The 26908-nt window shown below is 44.2% G+C and overlaps 2 protein-coding genes across 8 annotated transcripts in view; one reads left to right on the forward strand and one right to left on the reverse strand.

The window, feature by feature from the left end:
- The window catches only part of EPB41L4B (erythrocyte membrane protein band 4.1 like 4B), a 137815-nt gene that overhangs the window by 98554 nt on the left and 12353 nt on the right, over positions 1-26908 (forward strand). For 2 of the 7 annotated variants that reach the window (XM_043927716.1, XM_043927720.1), the window contains exons 17-23: positions 383-501; positions 7125-7250; positions 8156-8226; positions 11142-11240; positions 17724-17913; positions 19900-19977; positions 25672-25788. In XM_043927716.1, the coding sequence (XP_043783651.1) occupies positions 383-501; positions 7125-7250; positions 8156-8226; positions 11142-11240; positions 17724-17913; positions 19900-19977; positions 25672-25788 (800 nt within the window). The remainder of the gene's footprint in view (positions 1-382; positions 502-7124; positions 7251-8155; positions 8227-11141; positions 11241-17723; positions 17914-19899; positions 19978-25671; positions 25789-26908) is intronic. The other 5 variants (XM_043927718.1, XM_043927717.1, XM_043927721.1 and 2 more) reach the window with 5 other exon arrangements.
- LOC122709864 (ATP synthase subunit ATP5MJ, mitochondrial-like) lies at positions 23301-24765 on the reverse strand. The gene is made up of 2 exons (XM_043927134.1): positions 24718-24765; positions 23301-23510 (listed from the first exon to the last, which is right to left on the reverse strand). Exons 1-2 carry the CDS (start codon positions 24763-24765, stop codon positions 23301-23303), a joined length of 258 nt encoding a protein of 85 aa, XP_043783069.1.

Here is a 26908-nt window from a genome sequence, read left to right on the forward strand (position 1 = left end):
TCGTCGGCCCTTTAGCCCGAACACTAATCTTTCCAATGTGCATAGTGCTTTTCCATTAATAAAACCTTTGCACATGAATTACCTCACTTAATAATCACAGCAACCCTGCAAGGTAAGTAATTTTACTTTCATTTGAAAATGGCTCAGAGGCTCAGAGAGGTAAAGTAATCTGCCCAGGGTCACCCAGCTCACATAGGGGGGACTTAGGCCTTGAAACTTTGACCTTAAAATGTTCCCACATCCCACCCGCTAGTGCATTCCTGAGAGATTCAAGCTGCCAGAGGAGGAACCAGGCAGCAAGGCTCTGAGGGTTGGTCTCTGGTAAGCATCTTTCATCACCTATAGCTCTCTGCCCTTTCAACCTTTCCTCACTCACTTACAGAACTGAGTCCGGGAACACCTGCCCTTTTCAGCGAAGCCGCTGCGCATCTAAAGAAGCTGGAACTGGAAACTGTGAAGCCTGCTGGACCCTGGCCTGCTCTGCACATCAATATAAATAAGGTGCCAAGGACCAGAGCTGGGTGATGCACGTGGGCCTGGGGTTCAATCACACCTCTCATTATGACCCCGCCTGCCTCTTAAACCATGTGCCTTTGTCTTGGAGGGATTTCTACTCAACCTCTCATGACATTTCTGCTCAGGCATGTCTCTTAGGAGCCGAAATTCACTTATGTTCTTTTGGGGTGGATTATAGCAGTAGGGGCTGCCTCTGATGCTGAGGCCCTCAGCCTGGATCTGTTCGTGGTCCTCTCCATCCTTCTAACTGAAGTTCTTCCAGGGAAGCCTCCACATTTACCTCTTTCCAGTTTTACTCTAATGTATTAGTCTGCATGGGCTGCTATCACAGATTACCATAGACCAGGTGGCTTAAACGGCAGACATTTATTTCTCATTGATCTGAAGGTTGGGAAGTCCAAGGTCAAGGTGTGGATGATTTGGTTCCCTGGTGAAAGCTTGCTTCCTGGCTGGGAGCCAGTTACCTTCTCCTTGCTGGAAGAGGGCTCTTTCTTCCTCTTCTTATAAAGCCATTAATCCCGTCATGAGGGTCCCACCCACATGATTTTATCTCAATCTAATTACTACTTCTCAAAGGCCCTGTACCCAGATCCCATCACAAAGAGGGTTAGGATTTCAACATATAAATTTGGGGAGGACACAGTTCAGTCCACAGTACCCTCTGTCTCTCTCCAACGGCACCTGGCACATCATAGATCTTCAGTATCTGTCTGCTAACGGAAGGAAGGGAAGGATTTGGGGGGGGGGTGTGTGGAATTCCCTGTCTGTCCAGTGGTTAGAGCTCCACACTTACACTGCAGAGGTCGTGGGTTCAATCCCCAGACAGGGAACTAAGATCCCACATGCTGCGTGGTGCGGCCAAAAAATAAAAGGCTGGCTTAAGTATTAAAAAAATAAATAAATAAAAAAATAAAGAAGTAGGGAGGGAGGTCTTCAGGAAGGGACTGGGCAAAAGACAAGTTCTCTTTTGGCTAGACCTGTTCTTATATCCAAATGGGCAGCCTTATAAAAACCAAGTTATATCTTAGAACTGTAGAAAGCCAGTGCTGGATTCAATCTGTCATTTATTTCAACCTTTTCAACATCTGAGACCAGAGGAAGGGACCGGGCATTCTTGAAGTCAAGAGCAGCAGCTGAATCCCTGGACCCCTGACTCCCGGTACAGTGCCATTTGCATCCCCACATGTTTCTTCAATTTCTACCCTAGGGTCGCTCAACTTAGGCTCTAGTGATATTTCAGCCTGATACTTTGGGGGAGAGGCTGTCCTGCGCATTGTAGGATGTTTTGCAGCACCCCTGGCCTCTACCCTCCAGGAGCAAGTAGCATCCCCCCATCCTGGCGTGACAACCAAAATTGTCTCCAGACATTGCCAGATGTCCCCTGAAGGGCAGAATCGCCCCTGGTTGAGACCCACAGTTGCACACACTTTTAAAATCCTTATAGGAATAGTCTTCTTTACTCATGGGTCATTTTTTCTAACCCCAGTGCCTAGCTTTGCCTCTTTATAAGAGGGAATTAACAATTTGGAATTAATTAACAATATCACTTTAATTATTAATTAAATTATTTTAAAGTATAATTTATAGTTATATTAATTTAATTATTCATTAAATTATTAATTAACAACATCACTTTGCTGACAAAGGTCCATATAGTCAAAGCTATGGTATTTCCAATAATCCTGGATGGATGTGAGAGTTGGACCATAAAGAAGGCTGAGCACCAAAGAATTGATGCTTTCGAACTGTGGTGCTGAAGACTCTTGAGAGTCCCTTAGACTGCAAGGAGATCAAACTAGTCAATCCTAAAGGAAATCAATCCTGAATATTCACTGGAAGTACTGATGCTGAAGCTCCAATGCTTTGGCCATTGATGCAAAAAGTCAGCTCATTGGGAAAGACCCTGATGCTGGAAAAGATTTAAGGCAGGAGGAGAAGGAGGTGACAGGATGAGATGTTTGGATGGCATCTCTGACTCAGACATGAGTTTGAGCAAACTCTAGGAGATAGTGAAGGACAGGGAAGTCTGGTACGCTGCAGTCCATGGCATCACTAAGAGTAGGACTTGACTTAGCAACTAAACAACACCAACAAACTAATAATTAATTATTTGGAAGATCTGGTCTGGAATGGGAGCTCCCTTTCCTTACCCAAGTTATTGAACATGGGAACATTATACCTCCTATCTGGGCTGTTCCTCCACCCTAGACATCCCTCTAGCCTACACTAGACTTCCAGGGTTTCTCAGAAGATTCTCCATCCCCTTGAACCCACCCCAGTAGGGAAACCTCAGGTCCCTCTGATCACTCATGGGCCCCAACTTTAAGACCCTGTTCACCCAGTTTTCTTCACTACTACCCTCCCTGATAGTCAGCTGGAAAAATAATTCTTCCTGCAGGATGGCACTTATATTCATTCAATCAACAAATCTTCATTGAGCAGGCCTGTGCTAGCTGCTAGGAGTCAACCTGATGGATTATGTGCCTGGGATTGGTCTTTCTCTTAGTCTCCAGGTTTTCAACTTTTCTTCTGCAGTCCACACAATAAATCATTTTAATAGGAGCTTACCTGGAGCTTGGCAAAATCAAAAATATTTTGCAGGAAAGTATAGCATACAGTAGCAGAGAACTCACAGGTTGTATGTAATTTGTAGTTGCTGTGAATCTTGGTGGGACATTAGCAATCGTGGCTTGCTCTGGGTTAAGGTGTAGCTGAGACAGCTGTGAGTTATTGAGCACTTGCCATGGACTTGGGGCTTCCCTGGTGGCTCAGATGGTAAAGAATCTGCCTGCAATGTGGGAGACCCTGGTTTGGTCCCTGGGTCGGGAAGATCCCCTGGAGAAGGGAATGGCTACCCACTCCAGTATTCTGGCCTGAAGATTCCATGGACAGAGGAGCCTGGTGGGCTACAGTCCATGGGGTTGAAAAGAGTTGGACACGACTGAACAACTAACTTTCACTACTCCTATGCACTCAATCAATAATGCCCCTCTTTTCTCCTTCACATGAAGAAATGGATCAGTGAACATAGAGGATGGAGTAATGCCAGATAACCTTGACTTTGTCCTAACACATAGGCAAGTATATGACTTCACACTATGACTCCTTATCTTTAATAAAAACAATCCTTGCAATAGGCATCATAACTTATCATGATACCACAACTGGGAACCAATGGTTATGATGGCTTTTAAGGTTTTTTTCAGTCTCAAGAATCCTCTGATTCTTCTAAGGTTTGGATATGTTAATGGTGAGAAGACATGTTGATTGCCCAATTCCAAAAGTACACCCAAAATTGTCACAGACATTTCAATTTCATCCAGTTTGAAAAGTGTAAACAATTTGTATCAATAGTTGAAAACTGCATCTGATCATTTCTTTATCCCCAAATGACATCCTTAAACAGAAGGGCTATTTCCAATGACAATTATATCAAAGTTCAATTATCGTTCATCTGTGTGTTTTGAAATTTGAATTTCCATATTGAACAAAACAACCTCTTTCCACAATTCAAATTGAATGTAAAATACAAAATATGGTTACACAAAAGAAAGAAAGCACAACATCCTTGGAGCCATCCTCCTGGCTGTAATTATCGTCTTGCTGTAATTCAGATGTTTACCCCTCATTCAGTTCAGTTCAGTTCAGTCGCTCAGTCGTGTCCGACTCTTTGTGACCCCATGAACCGCAGCACGTCAGGCCTCCCTGTCTATCACCAACTCCCGGAGTTCACCCAAACCCGTGTCCATTGAGTCGGTGATGCCATCCAACCACCTCATCCTCTGTCGTCCCCTTCTCCTCCTGCCCTCAATCTTTCCCAGCGTCAGGGTCTTTTCAAATGAGTCAACTCTTCGCATCAGGCGGCCAAAGTATTGGAGTTTCAGCTTCAACATCAGTCCTTCCAATGAACACCCAGGACTGATCTCCTTTAGGATGGACTGGTCGGATCTCCTTGCAGTCCAAGGGACTCTCAAGAGTCTTCTCCAACACCACAGTTCAAAAGCATCAATTCTTCGGTGCTCACCTTTCTTTATAGTCCAACTCTCACATCCATACATGACCACTGGAAAAACCATAGCCTTGACTAGACAGACCTTTGTTGGCAAAGTAATGTCTCTGCTTTTTAATATGCTGTCTAGGTTGGTCATAACTTTCCTTCCAAGGAGTAAGCGTCTTTTAATTTCATGGCTGCAATCAGATATTTACCCCTCATAGAGATGCCTTTTATGCAGACATAAATGCAATGATACTCAAGGTTTTCAAAATTTATGTTGGTTCTCACCTGAGTCAAATTATAGAGCTGAAAAGTAGCTTCTGCTTGGTCAGATAGAGCAAGAATAAGCCAGCTTGAATTTTCTATCCAAAAAGCAGTACAGAATTGCTAAATTCAAGGGGGAAATCAATGTTTAATTCTCACTGATTTCTTATTTTAACAGCATTTTGTTTTCTTTTCAAAGTGGGTCTTTGGTCATTACTGTCAGTATAGCTATATCCCCTTAAGCAATTGTCAAAAACCTCAAATGGGCTTTAGAACACATTCAATTCTTGTATTCCAGCCTTAATTCCAAAGAATTAAATCTAATTAAAAATTAACCTTCATACACCTGTGAAAACCTCATGGTAGTGTTAAACAGTTATCTTAATTAACAGGATTTACAAATACAAGATAAATTATCCTCAAACTATCCTGTAGTGCTCATCTTTCAAAATAAATATTGCTTATAGTTTTTTGCTTTTGTTTTAGAGAATGCTAAGTTTCTTAGGCTACTGATTCCCTTCAAAAGAATCTATTTTCTTTGTACCCAACTTGATGGCTTAGGATCATTAGTGTCCTCACATCTGTTTTTCTTTTTTAGTTGCATTTTTTTCCTAACATGCAAGTACCATTCATATCTTTGTTTTTTCTCATGTGATTGTCATGATAATCTTATGAAGAAAGAAACTGAGCCTCAGAGAGGTGAAGGGGAGCCAGTGCGGCTGGGTGGTCAGGGGCTCTAGCTTTGGAGTTACCCAGTCCTGGGTGTGAAACTTGGCTCTTCTGGGTATTATGTGATCTTGGGCAAGTGACTTACCATCTCTCTGCTTTGTTTTTCTCATCTATAAAACGGGGATGGTGATAGTATCTACCTTCAAATGGGATGGTTAAATGAGAGGATTCAATGAGACATGCATCTTAAATCCTCCCCCCTCCCTTCCTTCTCATCACCATCACCATCTACGTCATCATCCTTTTTTTTTATGGTGCTAATAAGGAAAAGAGCTGAGATTCAAATCCAGGTCTTCTGTCTCTATTTTACTGTGTTGTGAAATTGCTGAGCTCAACTTGTCCTACTGAATACCCTCCATGTATTTGGAGGTCCCACTGGGAAACTGCATTCTCTGCTCTCTTTTCTTTATTCAGTGATATCAACCAGCCAATTGCCCTATACTTCCTCTGCAGCTTTCATAATACCCCTTCTGTCTGTATCGAGGTACTCAATAGGAGTTTTGAATTAGTGGATGAGGTTAATTTTGAAACTTGCAGAACTGGAGGTCTTTACAACATTTTGTTCTTGCTCAGGTACATTATGGCTAATATGCCATATTTAGTCCTGCTGTCTTTGAGTAGTCACATGGTCTTATATCTTTCTTATTAAACACATATCATCTAGTAATTACTACCTACTATAATCTTCTTCAGTGGATATTTTTTGAACATCTTCTGTATGCTGAGCACCATAGAAGCACTGAGATATGCAATAAGGCATTATTTCCCAGAGTGTGATATGTGTACCATCAAAGTTGATTTCAAGTTATATATATAGATGAGTATTCTTTAATAGTTACATATTTATCACAATTTATGTTATAATAAATAAAATAGCCACCAAGTCTATGATTTCAAAGATATTATTGCTTAGGACACACTTAAAATAGATAGCCTCAGGGTATTCCACTTTGATTGGATTATACGAATTATAGGTACATGTTTAGTTAATACATGAGAAATGGCAAAAAAAAAAAAGAAAGGTGGTACTAGATTATTGAAGTCTGAGACACTCTACAGTGAGGCAACAGATACAGATTTTTTATTGAGAATAACAATTTTCAGCAAGATTATTGTAAAATTACAAATGACCCTTGAACTAACAAGTCACAGAAGATCCCATGGAGAAGGAAATGGCAACCCACTCCAGTATTCTTGTCTGGGAAATCCCATGGATAGAGGAGCCTGGTAGGCTACAGACCATGGGATCACAAAGAGTCAGACACAATTGAGCGACTGAACACACACACACACACACACACACGTCACAGAATGTGACTCGGAGTTTGAGTCCTGGTTCTGCCACTGGCTCTGGCTGCGTGAATCTGAAAGAGTCTCCTTGGACCTTCCCGGTCCTGTGACTCGTGAGCTTCCTACCACTTCCTCTCCCTGCTTCACAGGAGAAGGAGGGGATGTGCTTGTGAATCCCTGGCAAATAGTAAAAGCACTGGTACAAACCCAAGGAGTTGGTGACGCACTTGACTCTCTGTTATTTGCAGTGATGATGGTTGGGAAAGATTAATGTATGTGTTTCCTTAGTTCTTTGTTTACCATTTGTCGCATGTATTTTGGTTCACCGCAGGCCGAAGAGAAAAAAGTTTCTGAGAAGACTCTTCAGACCCCACTTTTGCCGTCCCCCGTGGCTGATCACGTGAAGTGTAACATTTTGAAGGCCCAGCTGGAGAACGCGTCCCGAGTTAGTGCCCAGGTGCGTGCCTGCAAGCCTGTGATTTTATGTCATGAGGTCTCGTCAGGAATGTGCAGATGAGGTGCTCTGGGACTGCTGTGTCAGTCGGGTCCAGCCAGGACGTATGAACCACACCTGTTATGTGAATAGAGCTTTTAATATAAAGAGTTATTAACCAGTGTAGTTATTGGGTTGGCCAAAAAGTTCATTTGGGTTTTTCATAACATCTTACAGAAAAACCTGAAAGAACTTTTTGGCCCAAACCCAGTAGTAGTTGGGGAAGTAAAAGGGCCGGCTCTGTACGCTGTGGTGGGTCTGAGGGCCCCTGGCTGCTACATCTCCTGTTGATCTCCAGCGTGAGCTCAGCTGGCCTGGCTGGCTGCGTGGGTGTCCTTCCTTCCCCACTTCTTTGTGGGACTCACTAGAGGGAGGAGGACAAGGCTTCTTTCAAAATCATATGACGTGACTCCTCCCGGGCTTGTTACACTGATGTGAAAGGACAGATTCTAAACTCTTTTCAAGGCTCTAAGTGCTATGTGAGCATGGAGCTGCTTATTATTCCTGATCTAAAAATGTGAGGTAGGGAATTAGACTGTGGGTTTGACTTTTCCTACACCATCCTTTTCTCATTCAGTCCTGAGCTGACACATAGCAGGTACTCGATAAGAGTGTGAATGCAAGCATTGATTGTATTTGAATGATTAAGTGTTAATCCCCATGATGGGGAATGACTCAAGAAAACATTTTTTTGTTAAATGAAATAAACACCGGGGGGGGGGGAAAAAAACTGGTTATTGACTGAGTACTTGATGATCTACCTCTCTGATACACTGTCACGTTTCTATAATCCTTTGAATGTAGGACACTTGGGAACATTTTTGCGTACCAAGATACTAAGTTTTGACTAAACTGCCTGTTTTCTTTAGCAGATTGGAAAAGAGGAATCAACGTTTGTAAATATTAATAAGAAATCCACTCTTCAGGACGCTAATGTAAGGTCTGTTGCTTCTTGGTTGAATGGGGAAACAATAAGTACCATCAACATTATTCTCAAAAGGGCGTTTGATAATAAAGTAGAGAAGAAAAAGAAAACTGAGAGAATGTGAGCCTGAAGAGAGAGAGAGAAAAAGACTGTTTCAACTTCCTTTATGTCTCTGTTTTAACACTTCTACCTGCTGTACTAACAAGTCACTTTGAGTTCCTTCTCAGGCATGTTGATCTGACCATGTCAGTCCCCTGTTTAAAGTCAGGGTGGAGTCTAGACCCCTTAATGGAACAGAGGGAGCCCTTCATGACCTGGCTTCTGCTCACTGTCCCAGCGCAGTTCAGTACTCTTCCCTTGGGCCATCATCTGAGCCCCTGGAAGTGCTGGAGTCACAGATGTTCTTTAAAGCCTCCAGACCACCACCAACCCAAACCCAGAGAAAAACCTTTCTTTCCTAATCTCACAGAAAGTAGACACTCTTCACCTCTCTGTGAATAACCACCTATAGGTCATGGCAGCCCCATGGACACCTTGGCAGTCTGCTAACACCGGTGGGGTCTCCCTAGGATAAAGTTTCCTAAAATGTGTCTAAGGAGGACTGCATCAGTATCTTGTTAAAACCAAAAACTACAGTCCTACTTCAGACCTTTCAGATCCTTTGGTGGGAGGTAGGGCAGTTTTGGCGGGGGTAGGGGTGTTGTAGTGGGGAAAGGCCAGAAACAAGAATTTCAAAAAACACCTTATGTAATCTAGGAAACACTACCCTGGGGAAATTCTTACACTTGATGCTAAAAATAAAAATGAATATTTTTCTATGTTATCTTATGATGCCTAGTCCATGTTCTTGGTATAAATTCGTCTTATTCCAGAGACACATACCCAGCTGTCTCTTGGACTTTTTGAAACCTTAATTCATCTCTTCTAACCCTACCCTGCTGCCCATTTCATCAGTTTTCCTCTCTTGGTTAATGTCACTGTTGTGTGTGTGCTCGTGTGCTCAGTCACTTCTGTCGTGTCTGGGAATGGATTTCCATTCCCTTCTCCAAGGGATCTTCCTGACCCAGGGATTGAACCCATATCTCCTGCATCCCTTGCATAGCAGGCAGATTTGTTACCAATGAGCCACCAGGGAAGCCCCAGTGTCATTGTTACCTACCTGTTATTCAGATCTAATGCCTGGGAGTCCTTGACTTTCTCCTATTCATGCCTTCATCTAACTGGTCACCAAGTCCTGCCAATTTGACTTTCATATTATGTCCCACATCCATCCCCTCCTTATCATGACCCTCTTCCCAACCTACTCCCAGCCCTCACCATTTCTCATCCTGAATAATCACTGCTACAGTTTTCTAAGATGCTCCATCTGGCCTGTCCTCACCAGCATCCTTTGTTGCTCTAAGGGCCTTTCTAAAATGCAAGTCTGACCATGCCACTCCCTTGCCAAAAACCTTCAGTGACTGCCTTTGCCTTTATATAAACAACTCAGCTTGAGGCACCTCATGCATGGGCCCTGGTTTCCCCTCTAGTCACAAGCCCCTGATTGTCCCCTGGAACTTTACCTTGTTGTTGTTGTTCGGTTGCTAAGTTGTGTCTGACTGTTTGTGACCCCAGGGATGGTAGCACACCAGGTTTCCCTGTCCTTTACTATCTCCTGGCGCTTGCTTGGATTCATGTCCATTGAATCAGTGATGCTATGACTTTACCTTACCCATCAGCAGATCTGGGTCTCCACTCCGTCTCCCACCTTGGAAGTCTTCCCTCCATCTGGTTAAGTCTAAACCCCTCCTTGAAGCTTTCCAAACACCACCCATTCCACCCTGGCAAAGTAATGTGCTCCCCTGAGTTCCTCCAGGGACTGCATTCAGTTGCCTCTGGGGGCCCAGCTTGAGGAAGTCATGAACCTAGAATACGTTGACTCTATTTCATATTTGCTCGTTTATGTTTCTTTAGCATTTGTTGCACTCTGGCCACAGACCTATCCCCACCAAATTAGGCACTCAGTAGAAGGGAAGACAGGGATGAGATGGTTAGATGGCATCACCGACTCAATGGACATGAGTTTGGGTAAACTCTGGGAGTTGGTGATGGACAAGGAGGCCTGGCATGCTGCGGTTCACGGGGTCACAAAGAGTTGGACACGACTGAACGACTGAACTGAACTGAACTAAGAAGGGAAGAAGGAGGCCCAGACGTGTTAACTGACTTACTAGAAGTCTCTTGCTGAGAATCTCAGTTTGTTTTGATGTCCATTGGTCCCAGAAAGTACTTACTGTTTTTTTTTTTAAGTGAAATCACTCAATCATGAAAATGTATAAAAACTTTTCCTTAAAATCATAGTTGGGAGTAAGCCCATTGGTTAACCAACATGTTTTCTTGAGAAAATATAAAAATGAAACTTAATTTTTAACATTTTGATCTGGACATAGAATTAAAATGTTTTAGAGTGAGTCTTAAAGTCTTCTGATTATATATTTTTTATATGAACTACTCTATCATTCTTTATCTATTTAAAAAATGTATTCTGTGTTATGTTTAAAATAACATAGATACTAGATTACTTACTTGGAAGTAAAAATAGGCTATCCACAGGTTTCCCTTTACTCATTTCACTGGCAAAACCTGGTTATGAACAAAAACCTAATATTGGGAAGGGGGTATTTTGGGCAGAGAAATTTCATGTGATACCCCAATCATGTTCAGTTCCTGCTTGCTGTATTTTCCTCCTTATAATCTTTTCATTTTGGCTTTTCTGTGGTATTTTAAAATAATTATATGTAATAGGTAGAGTGAAGAGGAGGAAAAAAAATGGTTATCTTGACTATCAGTGTTAGTAAGGTATAAATTAACTGAGAAAGCAGTCCCTACTGTCAAAACCAGACCATGAACCTCTTTGTTGGTGTTGTTCTGCTTTTCTGATGTGTCTCTAGAAGTCCTATTCCTATACGTGTGGAAACTACACAACCAGCTATGGAAAAGCCGGAGATCAAGCCTCCCAGAGTGCGGAAGTTAACAAGACAATACAGCTTGTGAGTTCCATGCTGCAAGTTTTTCAATTATAACAACAAAGGTGATGCCAAATGTCCAGTTGTAAATGCTTCTTAGCCCTTCACATCCATCCAAAGGACCACCTCAAAAATATAGTCTATTTTCCAATATAAGTTGTAATGGTGCTGGATCTTTCTCCCTGAAAACATGACAGAGGTGGCATATGCATTCCTTATTGACTGCTTTATAACAAATTACTACAAGATTTAGTGGCTTAAAACAATCTGCATTTATTTTCTCACAGTTTCTGTGGGTTGGGGTCCAGGCATGGCTTAGCTGAGTCTTCTGGGTCAGAGTGTCTGTTAAGGCTGCCTTCAAGATACTGGCAAGGTCTGCAGCCTCATCTGAAGGCTCATTCATACAGTGTGGGGCAGAACTCAATTCCTTGAGGGCTGTTGGACTGAGGACATCATTCCTTGCTGGCTTTTGACTGGAGGTTGCCTTTAGTTCCTAGACATGTAGTCCTCTTCCATTTTCTCTATCAGAGAAAATACACAGGAAGAGCCAGAAAGACTTCTAGAAAGGCAACATCACAGCCTTTTATAACCTAATCTCAGACATGACATTTCATCACTTTTGCCATATTCTCTTCATTAGAAGCAAGTCACCAGATCCAGCCCACACTTAAGGGGAGGGGCTTCCTCAGGGGCACAGATAGCATAGGAGGAACATGGGGAGCTATGTCGGATGCTGTCTCCCTTGTGCCTTAGTGAAATGCTAGCACTGTCTGTCAATAGAGCCAAAGCTGATCCCTGAGCAATAAGAAGAGCTCTATTCCTGTAGGAATTCCCTGGTGGCTCAGTGGTAAAGAATCCATCTGCCAATGAAGGAGACGTGTTCAATCCCTGGTCTGAGAAGATTCTTGGAGAAGGAAATGGCAACCTACTCCAGTATCCTTGCCTGGAGAACCCCATGGAGCCTGACATACTATAGTCCACAGAGTTGCAAAGAGTCAGACATGACTTAGTAACTGAACAACAACGAATTTGTGTAGGAAGAACCATATTCCTGTAGCAGGAGCCCATATTCCTGTGGGAGGAGCCGTATTCCTGTGGGAGGAGCCGTATTCCTGTGGGTGGAGCCATATTCCTGTAGGAGGAGCCGTATTCCTGTGGGAGGAGCCGTATTCCTGTGGGTGGAGCCATATTCCTGTGGGAGGAGCCATAGGAGCCATATTCCTGTGGGTGGAGCCATATTCCTGTGGGAGGAGCCGTATGCCTATGGGAGGAGCCATAGGAGCCATATTCCTGTGGGAGGAGCCATATTCCTGTGGGAGGAGCCGTATTCCTGTGGGAGGAGCCGTATTCCTGTGGGAGGAGCCGTATTCCTGTGGGAGGAGCCGTATTCCTGTAGCAGGAGCCCATATTCCTGTGGGAGGAGCCGTATTCCTGTGGGAGGAGCCGTATTCCTGTGGGTGGAGCCATATTCCTGTGGGAGGAGCCATAGGAGCCATATTCCTGTGGGTGGAGCCATATTCCTGTGGGAGGAGCCGTATGCCTATGGGAGGAGCCATATTCCAAAGTGTGCCGGAACCAGCAGGCCCGGTCCAGTTCTGTTGAACTTAACAAAAGTTTCCTAACTCCCTCGTGCAGAGGGATATTCTCGCCACTGTGAGGGAAGAACAAAGTGACTTCAACAATTCCCATGCAAGGACTTAAAATTTATTAGAGGGAAAGACAGATTATAAATAATTTTAATCCAAAGAGGACAGGTTAATGCTGCAGTTAAATGTGGCAGTACATTAGTAAAATCACAATGGTTGTTCCCATTTCTTGACCTCAGCTATGGCCCAGGTATCCTGTCTGGATATATAATTGGTCAGAGAGCTGCAAGGGGATCTTTGGGTGCAGGGCAAAGCATGGGACTCTGGAGTGAGAAAGGCTTCTTGTTTACTTCATAAACTCTTGGGAAAATTATTCTTTGAATCTCCCTGTAATCTGTAAAATGGACAAAGATTTTGTGAGGGTAAACATAAGACAATGTGGGTAAGCCCTAGCAAGGGACCGGGCTGAAGGATGAGTTACTCTTGCTTTCTTATGATGCACCTGAAGCCTCTAAAAAGGTCAAGTTTAGGAGGTACCCAGACTACAATGTATAGGACAAGGGGCAAACTGTCGATGCAGTTCTCCAACAGCCGCCTCTGGCCTGCCACTTGCACCTTCTGAAAAGGAGACGGGGGAGTGCTATTTCAGGACAGACACATTCCACCTCATTAGCCTTAGTAGAAATTTCTAGACCGTATAGCAGCTGTATTTCCTAGGAAAGTCAACACGAAAAAGCTTCAAATAATTAACATTCTTAATGATCTCTGGGGGACAGATTAACCGATGAAAAATCTGCTTCCCAGAGGATAAAGTTGGCAAGATTAGCCTTTCATTTTACATTTCAAAATTCAAAATGTTATTATCACCCATTCAGGATATGTAATCATGTTGGAAACAATGACTAATACATGGCCTGGAAGGAAAGAAAATTTAACTAACTCACCAAATTGCCTCTTTTAAGGAAACCCTTTTTGAACCTCTGATTTCATGTGTATTTCTTAAGATACCGCAAAGTATTCTGGTTTGAAAATCAAAGAATGGCACCATTTCCCCTATTAGTAGTAAATAGCAAAATTAACAGATAGGATGTTCCCAGTTTTGCATTTTCATCCCATAAAGAGTTCTTGTATTGTCAACACTAGTTACCACTACTTTACTCAGCTCTTCCACTCACAGATATTGATGAGGTTAATAAACACATGGCTAAGGGATATAGCTTGGAAAAATTAAGATTTCTCATTCCCTCAAAAATAATTCTGCATCATTATTTTTGACATGTGGGGAGGTGTGTGCCTTTTTTAGTGGTTACAGAATTACTAGTCCCTAGGTCAGAATTACATGTGCTTGTTTGGGTTTTAAGCTCCTTCATCAAAGCATCATGATATTTAGGTTCTCTGAACAGGTTTTCAAACTGCTACTTTTTAGGATATAAACAAAAATCTCAGCTGTGTTCTTTTCTTGAAATACAACATAGGGAGGAAAAGTGTGGCTGCTCTATTTAGAGTGAAGAAATTAAACTCTGCAAAGAGTTTAAAGCAGGTAAAGTATATCTTTATATTGAGATCAGCTGGTATGTTTAGAAAATAATGATCTGTTAGGTTTCCCCATAAATTGAATTTTACTATTTATTTAGATATAGTGTAGGGACTTCCCTGGCTGTCCAGTGGTTTAGATTTTGCCTTTCAATGCAGGGGGCGTGGATTCGATCCCTGGTAGGGGAGCTAAGATCTCACATGCCTCACAGCCAGAAAACCAAACATGAAATGGAAGCAATATTGTAACAAATTCAAAAAAGACTTTAAAAATGACCTACATTAAAAAAATTTTTTTTAAAAAGGTAAAAATAAACATAGTGTAAAAATCTGAAACTATTCAGGCAAGACAGAAAAATCCAAAAAGAAAAGGAACTAATCCCATAGCATCATACCATTGAAAATAACCAATGTTCACCTTTATGACTATTACTCTAGACATTTTTCTATGCCTTTCTTTAAAACAGAAAGGAATCATTTCAAAGAAGAGAATCATACCATATGTAAAATTTTACTTATTAAAATGTTTCATGAATTGACCTGAGACACCATGTGTTTATCATACATCACATTGATAACATAAGTTATTTAGCCTGGCTCAAGACCTTTAGTATGCTAAGCCACTTATTCAGCAGGATATTCCAAGGGTCCAGGGGTTCTCTCAGGAGCTTGTCAATGACCAGTGTTTCCTTTGGAATGTGCAGAGTTCAAGCAACTGGGTCTTGCTGCTTTAGCATTTTCCTGCACAGGCAGGAATCTGGTTGGCATCAGGCAACAGGGAACTTGTCTTAATTTCTGTAAGTTTGAGAAAATACTGTCCATGCCAAGAGTGGAGGATTGATGGTGCTTCTCTTTGCCAGGATGATCTGATCAGAAAGGCTTCCAGCCTTGGCATATCTTGTGAGAAGTCAAGCCTTCCCCATAAGTTTAGGCTCTGGAGATGAGCCCCAGGTGCCATCCTGGGGCTTCTCCTCCCTCATGATGACTTCCTGTCCAGTGTCCTTTCCATCGTGGGTCATCATGTTTGATCAGAGAGGGTCTAAAATCAGAACTACTTGACCCCAAGACAATTGTGCCCAACTCCTCCTTTATAACCAGTTTATCACCAAAGGGACAGTTGCTGTTAGACCATAAGAGGAGTCTCATTCAAAACAGTAGGTTTCTACAGCTCTTATATTTACCCTTATATGGGAGGCTACTCAGAATAACATCCCTTGGTTTGGTGGTTCCTCAAAATGTTAAACATAGAACTATTATACAACTCACCAGTTCCCCTCCTAGGTAGAATTCTAATCCAAAAGAGTTGAAAGCAGAGACCCAAACAGATGTTTGCGCACCACATTCATAACAATAGCTAAGTGGCAGAAACAACCCAAGTGTCCATCAACAGATGAAGAGATAAACAAAATATAATCTATCTATACAATGGAATATTATTCAACCATAAAAAGGAATCAAACTTTGACTTATGCTACGACATGGATAGATGTTGAAAACATTATAGTAAAAAAAAAAAATAACCCAGATACAGAGAAGTATTTACTATATAATTTCATTTATATGAGGTACCTAGAGTATTCACATTCAGTCGGACAGAAAACCGTGTAGGGGAGGGGTGTAAAATTTCCCCTTCCCCCTTTCTGAGTTCTTGTGGCCAGACTAATAATAAAATAAGAAGACAGGTTATTAGGAGAACAGGGAACAAATTTTAATTCATGCACATGGAGATCTCATAAAAATAGCACCTAAGAAGTGGCCAAAGCAGGCAGCTTTTGTACTTTTTAGACAAAGAAATAAAAATTTTGTAAGGAATTGACAGGATAAAGAAACTAAGGTTTTGGGTGCCCAATTAGTGAAGCATCTAAACAGTTTGGTCTTGGGGTAGTAACTTAAAGAAGTAGCAAGGTTTGTTTATATAGGCTTCTTGGCCTAAATTCCCTATCTCTGTGATAAAGGGGTCTTTCTGCCTACTATAGGGAATACACCTTTCACATGAGAGATTTATATCCTGCTTTCAGGGAGACAGACAGGAGGGTCAGAGTGCTGGTGACCGTTTCTTAAGTAACTTAATTCAAAATAATCAATATGACAGACCTTTATACCACATAACAAGCTGAAAGGAGAAAGTCTGTCAGAAATTAAGGAACAACTTTTTGCAATAGTTTACGTTATAATTTGACATTATGAAGAGAAGAAGAAAACGAGACCCTCAGCAGAATTTCAGTATTCTCTTGGAAGCCAGTACAAACTATATATGTATCTACATTTTTCAACCTCTCATGAAATCTTTATTTTCAATTTTCTGCTTATTCCCTTGTCCTCTCCTAATCATTTTATCATGTGCATCCTAAGATCATTGCTCTTCCACTTCCCATTTTCCAGACTCTACTTGTAAGCACTCTTTGAAGGGGAAAAGAAGCACACAAATGCAAATATTTCTCTTACAAAACCCTTGAAGTCATACTGAAATCTTCACATTGAAATTTATGTACCTCAGTACCAGTAAGTTTTCTTATCCCCACATAACTACTATTTTGAAAAGAAACACTTAACACACAAGATACGGAGTACAAACTATATTGATGAATATTTATTTCTGATTTAAATGCCAAAAGTCATTACTTTTTCTGACTAAATGCCAAAGGACAAAATTACCCTAAGTTGTTTTTAAAGTGCAAATTTTCATAACTAGGATATTATATCTCATAGTGAATACATATTTTATTTCATGGTAAAAATATCTCTTATCCGATTAATTAAAAAATCCTGTGGACATTTCCAGAAATAAATTTTCAGTGATGGTAGTAATTCAATCTTTCCTTCAGGGTCTTCAAAAAATGCTATATAAAAAATGTATTAAGTTTTTTCTCCATATAGTTTTATTAAAATTAAAAACAACTCTATCCTAATAAAAAAATTAATATGCTATTGTGGCATATTTGTCCCCCAAAGTCCACTCTGAGCCCCAACAGCAGAACAAACTTTACCAGGGACTACAGGGAGGGGACCATGGGGAGATATTGTTTGACGAGTACAGAGTTGCTGTTGGGATGATGGAAAAGTCTGGGGTATAGATAAAAGTAATTGCTATCCAACATTGTGAATGTCTTTAAGCCACTGAATTATATACTTACAAATGGATAAAATGATGATTATTATGTTATCTTTTTATATTAAAATTTGGTTTTCATCCCTTGGCAAGTGACAGAAACTCCAGCCCAAATTTGCTTTGGCTAAAGGTCGATATATTGGCTCCCGTAAGCTGGACATCTGGTAGACATCTGGGGAGACCCCAACCCCCACCCTAGCCGTCCCAGCTCTCCCCACCTACCTCCACTCCCCACAGCCTGTTTATTATTGTAATGAGCAGAGCTTCATGTGCTTTTAGTAACCGCAGTGACGAAGACGACCTCCCTCCAGACCTGGCCGAGGCAGTGGGAGCGACCACAGCTCCAACCACGGCCACCACCTCCGCCACCACCACGCCAGTCTCAGTGCCGCTGCTGTCCCCCAAAGTCCACAAGATCAGCTCGCCGCAGAACTCAGAAGGCAAGGGCCAGCTGTCCCCGGGGGCCAAGGTACGGGAAAAGCCCTGAGGAGTAGCTGTACTTACTGCAGTTTCTGCATATATTCAGTGTGTGGCATCTGTGTGCATCTGAGCTTTGTGTCATCAACTCTGGGTGCTCCTAAAGCAACAGTAACAACCACTTTTTTTTTTTTTTTTTGGTTTTAATATAATCTGTCCCTGAAAGATAACCGTGTATGAGAGACAAATAGTATAATATGAAAGCATGTATCCTGCACTTAAAGGGAAATTTAAGAGATTTCTGAGGGCAGTTTTGGTTTTAGAATATCATCCCTACAAACACTATTACTCCACTGTGGAGGCAGAAAGTGAGAAATGGCTTTTTACCCGCCAAAATGGAAAATCTGGAGAAGTAAAAACCTAGAAGTATCCCCATCTCGTTCCTTATGGTAGATAGCCTGTGTTGATAGTTTGAAATTGGTCAATATTCTATCTGTCAGCTTGAAATTTCAGGAAATTGCCAGTGGTGTGAATGGGCTGTGCCAAAGGTTTCACACAAGACATTTCTCTTGGTTTTCTTTGAGTGACGCTTGGTTGCAGTCACTCTTCAGCGATTGGTTTTGCTCTCCAAGCAAATGCTGGGTCAAATGTTGCTTGGTCCCTGGATCCCACTGAGGAATGCTGTGTGCATGAGACGGGGGCCCACAAGGCAAGACCAGAGTCAGAGTCTATCCCCAATTGCTCCTTTCAAAACCTATGGCTGCTTTAAATGAGCAGTCACTCCATGGACCTTGTTTCTCTGAGCCTGTTTCTTCTTCCCAAAAATGGGAGTAAAATCTACTACCCTGCCCAACCCATGGGTCCAGGGGAGATTAAAGTGCTTGTGCAAACAGGATGCCTGAGGCTTCTGCAGCTCCAGGGAGCAGGATTCCCAGTAACATCAGAGTAACAACAGTCCAGGCCACACCCTGCACGCCCACGGGCAGTCTTTCAGGGGGTCCATTCCTGGGGGTCTCTGGGAATGCCTGCAAGTTCCTCAACAGAATCCTGGCTGGACCCCCTCAGCCTGTGACCGGCCCAGACTGAGGCTCCCTGCTTTTCTGTAGATCACCTCCTGGGAACTGGAGTCGGTTTCCCCTCCACTGTGCCAAGTCCCTACACTGCTTTGTCCCAAGTGTGGGCACAGGGTCCTCTCTATATCCCAGGCCGTGGTGAAAAACCACGCGAACACATTTACGAAACAGAAGGGAACTGGGTTGGAGATGCAAGCGGCATCCTATCAGAGGCCACAGGGCTCCCTCTCCTGGCCAGCTCTCTCCTTAGGGCTCTGCTTGCACCAAGTTAATGAGATTTGAGACTTACTTTTTCCCATATAGGGCTTCAAGGCCCCCATGCTGCTGAGACTCCAGGGCAAGGCAGAAAAAATTTTTCCAAAAAATGAAAGATCCCACCCTCCCACCAGAAAGCTTTTCCTCACTATTGTGCAGATGAGTTTAGCTCCTTGAGGTCTTGGCCCCCCGGATCCAAGATAGGGTCTTTTCTTTCTCTTTATATATTCAAAGGACTCTTTGAAGTATTTTTCCCCCAAAGGCCAGTCAAAGAGCACTCAGAGCATTTAAGAAAAATTGTTTGCAGCTTCAAAAAAGACAGTTCCCCCTCCCTATAACCTGCTTCTACCCATGAAGATGTCAGAAAAATTGGGTTTTGGTCTCAATATTTTGTACCCTGCTGAGCAAGAGAACCGTGATGGGGGGGTTGGCGTAATAATGAGTTCAGTGCTAGTAAGTGAGGGGAGGAGAGTGGTAGGGAACAACCTGTATTTTCTGATGAAATTCCATGATCAGTCGAGAGCCAGCACTCACTGGGATATTTCTGTTTTCAGGTTGTTTTTATTTTTTATTCGGAGGATCACTGCTTTACAATGTTGTGTTGATTTCTGCTATACAACAAAGTGAATCAGCTATATGTATATGTACACCCCCTCTCTCGTGAGCCTCCCTCCCACCCCTAACTGGGATGTTTTTGTCTGCCTCTGTAGAGCCCCTCTAACCGCGGAGGTGCCTTTACCTTGGAGCCGGGGGATCTCCTGATGGATTTCACGGAAGCCACTCCTCTGGTAAACTTTCCATTTTGCTAAAACCAGAAAAGCCTCAGACCGTAGACATGCCTTGGCAGTGGGACGGATGGACGGAGGTGGGCATCACCGAGGGGCAGGCTCTCCCTCTTGTCCTGCTCACAGCCTGGAGGCTCAGGGTCAGCTTTCTTTCAGGGTTCAGGCGTCAGGGGTCCCTCCACCTCCCAGAGCTCCTGAGGGAGGGCGGTGTCCCCTTTCCTCTGAGGGCGGCAACAGGAGCCCCGCCCCACCTGTCTGCTGATCCTTGAGCCTCCTACGGCTGGCTCCTCCATGCCTGAGTCTCGGGTTCTCGGCTTCCCGGGCTGCGCCCCGCATGCCTGCAATCGGGTATCTCTTGCTGTCTCTTCCAACAACACGCTCTGGCCTAAAGCACTGGCTCAAGGCCTCACCTTGGCTTTCCAGGCCCCTTGTGCCTTCCTACCATCTGCCATCCTCTGCAGACAGGTCTCTCTTTAGGGATGGGATTCCTGCAGGTGGGAAAGCCACTTGGGGGAGGGAGCACTGGACCAGGAGTCATGCAGACCAGAACTAGCTCCTTTCTCTGCTCCTCACCTTAAGATCCTGGCCACTGGATAATTGCTGCCCCATCTTCTGTTCAATAAGGATGTCATTGTTTGCCCTGCTTGCCTAAGAGTATGATGAGGATCACACAAGAGAAAGAGCCCCACATAGAAAGCAACATAAATATGTATAAGATATTATTAATATCACTGGATGACACAGGCAAGATTGGATGTACCTTCAGCTGGGCTTAGCCTGATACCCAAGGGTACTGGAACATAAATCATGGTTCACAAATTTGGCTTGTGAGTCAAAATATGAGCCAAGTGAAAACCTATCTCCTGAGAACTGATCTGTGTGTTTGGCTGTGTGCGAGGCTCTGGGAGTGGATAGGGCAGCTGGAGGCTGGAGGGGCTCTGGTTGATAAAGGGTCAGAATCCATAGGAGAGCCATGTGCAGGATGCTTAGGGAGAAGCCAGGTGGCAGTCATTCAGAACAGGCTAGTTGGACGAGGGTGCCCTGGGTGGGAAGGTTTTCTGGGCAGCTTTCAAGAGGGGACATATGAGGCCAAATGCTGCACAGGCTTTAGGAATGATCACTGCTCCTGCCTCGGATAGCACAAGGAAATCGCTTGTGATTTCTGCAACTGTTCATCTCATCTGGAGAGCTGGTGCTGTCTGAGAGCTTCAAGTCGGCTCCTTCAGATAACCAGCTGAGAACTGACCATGGGTGATGCCCAGCTCGGGAACCTGCAGAGTTACTTCCTTCCCATGTTCAAGAAAATGGAGCTGGTCATTCATGCCCTTCTTGTTAGACAGATTGCCAAGATAGGGTAACCTCCAACAACAGGGAGCTTGCTCCCTGTCCCCAGGACACTCTGCCTATGTCTCTGGGCAGCTCCGACAGAGCTCCGAAATAGGAGCCAGGTGCCACACTGCCCAGCCACAGGACAGCTGAGGTCCTTGTACAAGACACAGCTGCTCACTTCACAGCTAGAGTCGGCAGGGAATATCTGTTCTCAAGATGAAGCACCCTTTGTCTCGTTTGTGCAGATTTGAGGCACAGGTACATGTTCACAGAGTGCATACATGCGCTAGGTGTGCTGGAGGGCTGGTATTTCCGGTTTTACTTCAGTCCAGAGTCCTATCTCTGAGAGTGCTGAAGAGTCCTAGAGAGGAAGAGGGGCTCCAGCTGCCTGCTTCCACCTTAGTCTGGTCCTCTTCCATCTCCTTCATATGTTCCTCCCACCATCACAGAAATAGGAACTGGAGCCCTCTCTGCCCTGTTGCTGGGGTGATGGAGAGGCATGGCATCTGTATCTCCTAGGATAGCCAAGGAAAGACTAGACTTGGGGTCTGAGACTGGACGAACCTCCTAAAGCCACGTCACTGCCCTGGCTCCTTGGGCCAGAGCTGGAAGGACAGGGAGCTGGCGAGAGAGGAGCAGGACAGATTTTCCGAACTTCATTAAACCAAGACACTGTTGGAGCTAGTTTAACCCTTATGACTTTCAACCCTTATGATCCAGTCTCTGCATGGAATGAAGTATGGTCCAAACAGCCAAGAAAAAAAAAAATTCAATCTTTAACTGGCATCTCTCAAAATAATGAAAGAAGATTAAATGAACACCTCCCAGTAACACTTCTCGAATCTCTTTTTGCTTCTTTCTTAATTCTCTTGTACCCTGCACTGCCCTAAGGACTTGCATCCTCAAACTTGCCACAAAAAACATGCTTTCCAGCTTCACTGTTATAGCATTTCCCCCCCTCCTTTTCCCAAATCTTTTCTTCTCTAATCTCCAACTGTTTGATTATGTAGCTCAGTTTAGCCATCCAAGTCCTGCAACCTCTGCAGCTTTGTTGTCTGCCCATTCCTGGAATCTGCATGGCAGACTCTTCGTGATCAGATAAGAGTTTCTGCCTGGGAGGGAAGCATGGGGGCGTGGGGATGGGAAGGGAAGAAGGCATGTGAGTACAGACAGCACCCACTCTCCATCTGGCATTTTCATCTGCTGTGCACGGGGGTGTGGGTGTCGGTAGAGTGAGGGGAGGTAGAGGGACGGCATATGGACACACAAATCGTGTTGACCTTGGAATGCATCGTTCCGTCTACTGCAGGTCAGTCACACCAGCTTCCCTCCCCAGGCAACAAAGACCATTAACACCCACACCTCCTGCCTCGCTGATGCTTTCTCTTGGGGGCTTGTCTCTCCCTGATCCCTGCACTTCAGGAACCACTCACCCAACTGTAGAGCCAGTCAGGATCCAGGTCTCCTCTGGGTCAGGGAACATCAATCAGGAGTTCATCCATCAGGGAGGAGATGGTTCGGCCAAAGGAAGGCTGTCTAGGGCCCAGAACGGGCCCTGGGTTGGGGGTCAGAAGAGTTGGTTTTCCATTTGTCTCAATAACTTAGTTTTTATTCTGACCCTCATTCTAGCAGGAGGGCTAAAGCTTAATCTCAAGTCAAATTGGGTGCCTCTTCCAGTCTCCCTGGGGTTGCATCTGTGTTCTTCAGGGCACAGGGAGAGGGAGGGAAGCCTCTTTAGTTTGTAAAGTCACCTGTTAGCTGGTGCATCTGGGATACCCTCTGCTTCGTTCATGCCCCTTTTGGATGATGGAGATCACAGAGCTTCTGGGATGTGAACCTCTCTGCTAGGGCGCAGGTCCCCTCTGCTCTTTTATTTTATTTTTTGAGGAGGAGTCTTACAGGTACATTTGTTCATGCCTGAGGGCCGTGGCATTGCTACAAGTCACCACAATGTCGCATAACACAGTCAGACAGACATCCCATCCAAGGAAAGCTGGTTAGTGATAACCGTGAGCAGGTGTACAACTGGAAGCTTCCAAGGCTTTACTTCTTTTATCAGCACTCCTGATTTTATAAGCGATGAAGCCCACCAACCCCATTCCTACCCACATCTGGTAAACTTGGGTATAGTAGGGCTTCATGGGGATCCCGACGTTCTTAATAAGGCTTTGAAGTATCTTGGCACAGGACCAGCGGCTCAGGCAGAGCTAACTCCAAACGCGTCAGAAAGGTCACTCCCCTCTGCTCTTTCATCCTTGTCCCCCCGCCTCCATCAGTGAATGAGGGGGCACAAAGCCCCTTTGCTCAGCACTCACTCGTGTCTACCCCTCCTCCCTTCCCCTGTGGATTTTCTCACCTATCCTCAAGCTGTCAATCTCTTTTGAAAGCTTACACATTTTTACCATCATTTATCTATACCTAAACCTTTCTATTCCCCCAAAGAGTCAGATTTTGAAACTCAGAAGCCACTCAGAACCTAGCTGCCTGAATGTAGAAAAGACCCTAGGAGGGAAAGAAATACCAGGAGAAAACAAATGGTATTTCCAAGTAGTATCCTATTACATGTGTTATCTTATTTCCTATTCTTTTGCTACGAGTCAGAAGTGTGGGAACTCCAGGGATGTTCTTTTGTTTAAATCTACTCAGATGCATTTAAAAATCTGAGTTTAAAATCTGAGTTCTAAAACTCCATTTAGAGAGGTCAGAGATGCTTGTGGAATGGACCAACATTTCTTTTTTTTTTTTTGACCAACATTTCTTTACCAATAAACGTCTGATGCTAGGCAAATAGGTCATCCATTTTAATCTTCAATTCAGACTCTGGTGGCCAACACACATTTCGGCCTCCAGGCAGAATGTCCATGTTTCCTGGTGATTCATGCCTTAGATAGCATCCTATGGAACATGGGATTTGTCCCAAGGACCAGAAGCGGAGGGAGATTTTAAGTAGGCTGGTAAAACTTAACTGCAGTGGCTAATGTGGACTCCCTTGTTTCTGAAAAATGGATTTAGAGACAATGGACAAGAGGGTCTAGACTCATGGATTTAGGCTTTGCAAATGTCATTTCTGCCTCTCCCACATCTGAATAATAAAACAAGGCTGTGTTGAAGGCCATTGGGAATATGGTTGTAAAAGCCCCTTGGAGACTGCCTAGGACTGCACAGTAGTAAAGAGGATGGCGTTAGATCCATCTGGAGATGAAAAAGAAGGCTGCAACTTCCTTGATAATTTTTCAGTGAAGCTTTCCCAGAAGCTGTCCTTGATCCATTATGCCAGGATCATGCCAATGACTTAAGAAAATGCTCTTGAGCTAAAAGATACATGTATTTGTTCTCTGGAGTGAATGGTTCTTTCCTAAGACTCACACTAACCCTGTCAGTGACTCTCCTAACATCAGAGCTTTCTCTCCTCACCATCCTCATCCTCACTAGTACAAGCTGTCGGATCTCTGCTGGGTGCATGGCACTGTTTAGCGCTGGGGCTGGGTAACAAGGACGTGGGAACCCACTCCAGGACTCTTGCTTGGGAAATCCCACGGACAGAGGAACCTGGCAGGCCACAGTCCATGGGGTTGCAAAAAGAGTTGGACACGACTCAGCAACTAAACAACAACAGCAAAACCGGGGAGGCCAGTATCCCAAGTAACATGGCATTTTCTCACAATGGTTGGTACCTTCCAGCGAAGCAGCAAGGCTCCCCTTTCTCCCAGTGCCTAGACGAGACGCCAAGGCCTGGGTCCATAGATGTGGGAGGGGGATCATGGCCAGCACGTCTTCTGAACACGGATAAAGAGCCATGGCAGATGCAGTCTTGACTTCCGTATTTCTCCTCACTGATGTACCTCTTTCTTGGAGCTCTCTACTCACCTATCCACCATAATGTGGGTCCTTATTTAGCAGAGTATAGGAGGCCACTGGTTACGGAAGGCAGACACTCTCAAGCGTGTGGCCATTGCTCATTTTGCCCCCATGGCCGGCTTCACCGATTCATCTGAGCTCTTTCTGACTTGGCCTGGGCAATGCTTTAGCATCCTCAACAGCATACCAGTCCTGTGCGGGCACAGGAGATGGCCCCCACCTGCCAGTCCTGGGAAGAGAGTTTTGATGGGTCCTTCTGCCCAGACAGTGGAGAAGACCAAGGAGGGCCGGGGAGGAGAAGAGAAGGTGGAGAGAGGAGGGAAGTGGGAGGGACCAGAAGTCAGGTGGCCAGAGGCTGGAAGGAGGCTGTGGGTGAGGCTGGCTGGAGAGCAGTCTGGAGTTGACAGATCCATCTTGCACTGTGCTATCTTTCTCTCCTTCCCCTCCCTTATCTCCTCCTCCCCTCTCTCACCACCTCGTCCTCCCCTTCTCTCCTCTCCTCGTGAGCAGGCAGAGCCCGCCAGCGCCCCCCACTGTGCCCACTCTCGCTGTTCTCCTCCACTCTCTCTCCCCATGAAGGAAGAGACCACTGGAGTTTGCATGCACCCTCCAATCAAAACGAGGCTGGTAGGTACCCTGGCAGGGAGAGGTGAGGCGGGCAGGACCACCAGGCGGCAGCCCCAGGGGTGTGCACAAGCACCAGAGCCCGGAGGAGCCCGGGGCCTCAGGGGCTGTCCCTCCAGGGTGGATGCAGAGTTTGGAGTCCAACCAGCCCTGGTCAAACTGGGACTCACGACTGTGGTCCCACCCCTTTCTCTGTAGGTCTCAAGAACTGTGAAGAGTTTGTTTTCTTAGAGCCATGATGTGCATAGATGCTTTCCGCAGAGAGAACACTCTTAGTTGCATTTCTGTTGCAAACAAAAGCTTTTAACTTGTCTTTTCCTGCTGTTTATCAAGATGACAATATGAGAATTACATAATGACTTGAAAGGAATCTCCTGCAATCCCAACCTGGCACAACTTTTTTTTTTTTCATTTTTGCATGTTTCCTTCTAATATTTATTTATATTCATTCACAGTGTTACATAGTTAAATCATAGCATCCATGTCACCTACCGTTTTCTTCTTTTCGCTTAACATTGTATTGCTTCTAGCTTGTTCTGGGTACCACGTTCTATGTATTCCATCAGGTGAATGGTCCACCATCTTCCTAACAAACTCTTTCCTGCAGGACGTGTGCTTTGTTTCCAGTTTGTCACTGTTCCAGGGAACACATATAACTTGTGCATCAGGGGTTTGATTTTTTCAGGCTGGACCCTGCTGGGTTCAATATTGCAACTTTGGCTTTGCCCCCGTTCTATCATGGTGCACCATCAGGAGAGTGTATGTGCTCTGTCAGAGCTCGGCAACCCAGAGGGTAACTGTCGGAATACCTTTTTCTTCTTTAGAGCAGGTATAAAATAGCTCTTTGACATTGCCAACTCTCGCATTTCTTCAATAGCAATAATAATCCTCTTTCCCCCTTTTATTTCGTGATGGTCTGAGCCTATTCTGTATGTTACTTTCCACACTGCTGTTGGTCTCAGCACACCATGTTGAACCATTAAGCCCTGCAAGGAGTAAGGCTTCCGCTAGTCCTTAACCTGCTGTATAGCAAGCAAGTAGTCACTGCCAGGAACCCGAACTGGCACCTGGGTCCATGGGAATTTTGAGATGTTTAAAGAGACTTTTAAAAGAGAGTTTGGGG

Source organism: Cervus elaphus, chromosome 16, assembly GCF_910594005.1.
Source record: "Cervus elaphus chromosome 16, mCerEla1.1, whole genome shotgun sequence".
NCBI classification, from domain to species: domain Eukaryota; kingdom Metazoa; phylum Chordata; class Mammalia; order Artiodactyla; family Cervidae; genus Cervus; species Cervus elaphus.

Coding starts and splice junctions, on each gene's coding strand:
- LOC122709864 (XM_043927134.1), bottom strand. CDS start 24,765: ATGCACCCAGCAGAGATCCGACAGCTTGTACTAGTGAGGATGAGGATG. Junction 23,511..24,717: donor TACTAGTGAGGATGAGGATG/GTGAGGAGAGAA, acceptor GTTTGGAGTTAG/CTCTGCCTGAGCCGCTGGTC.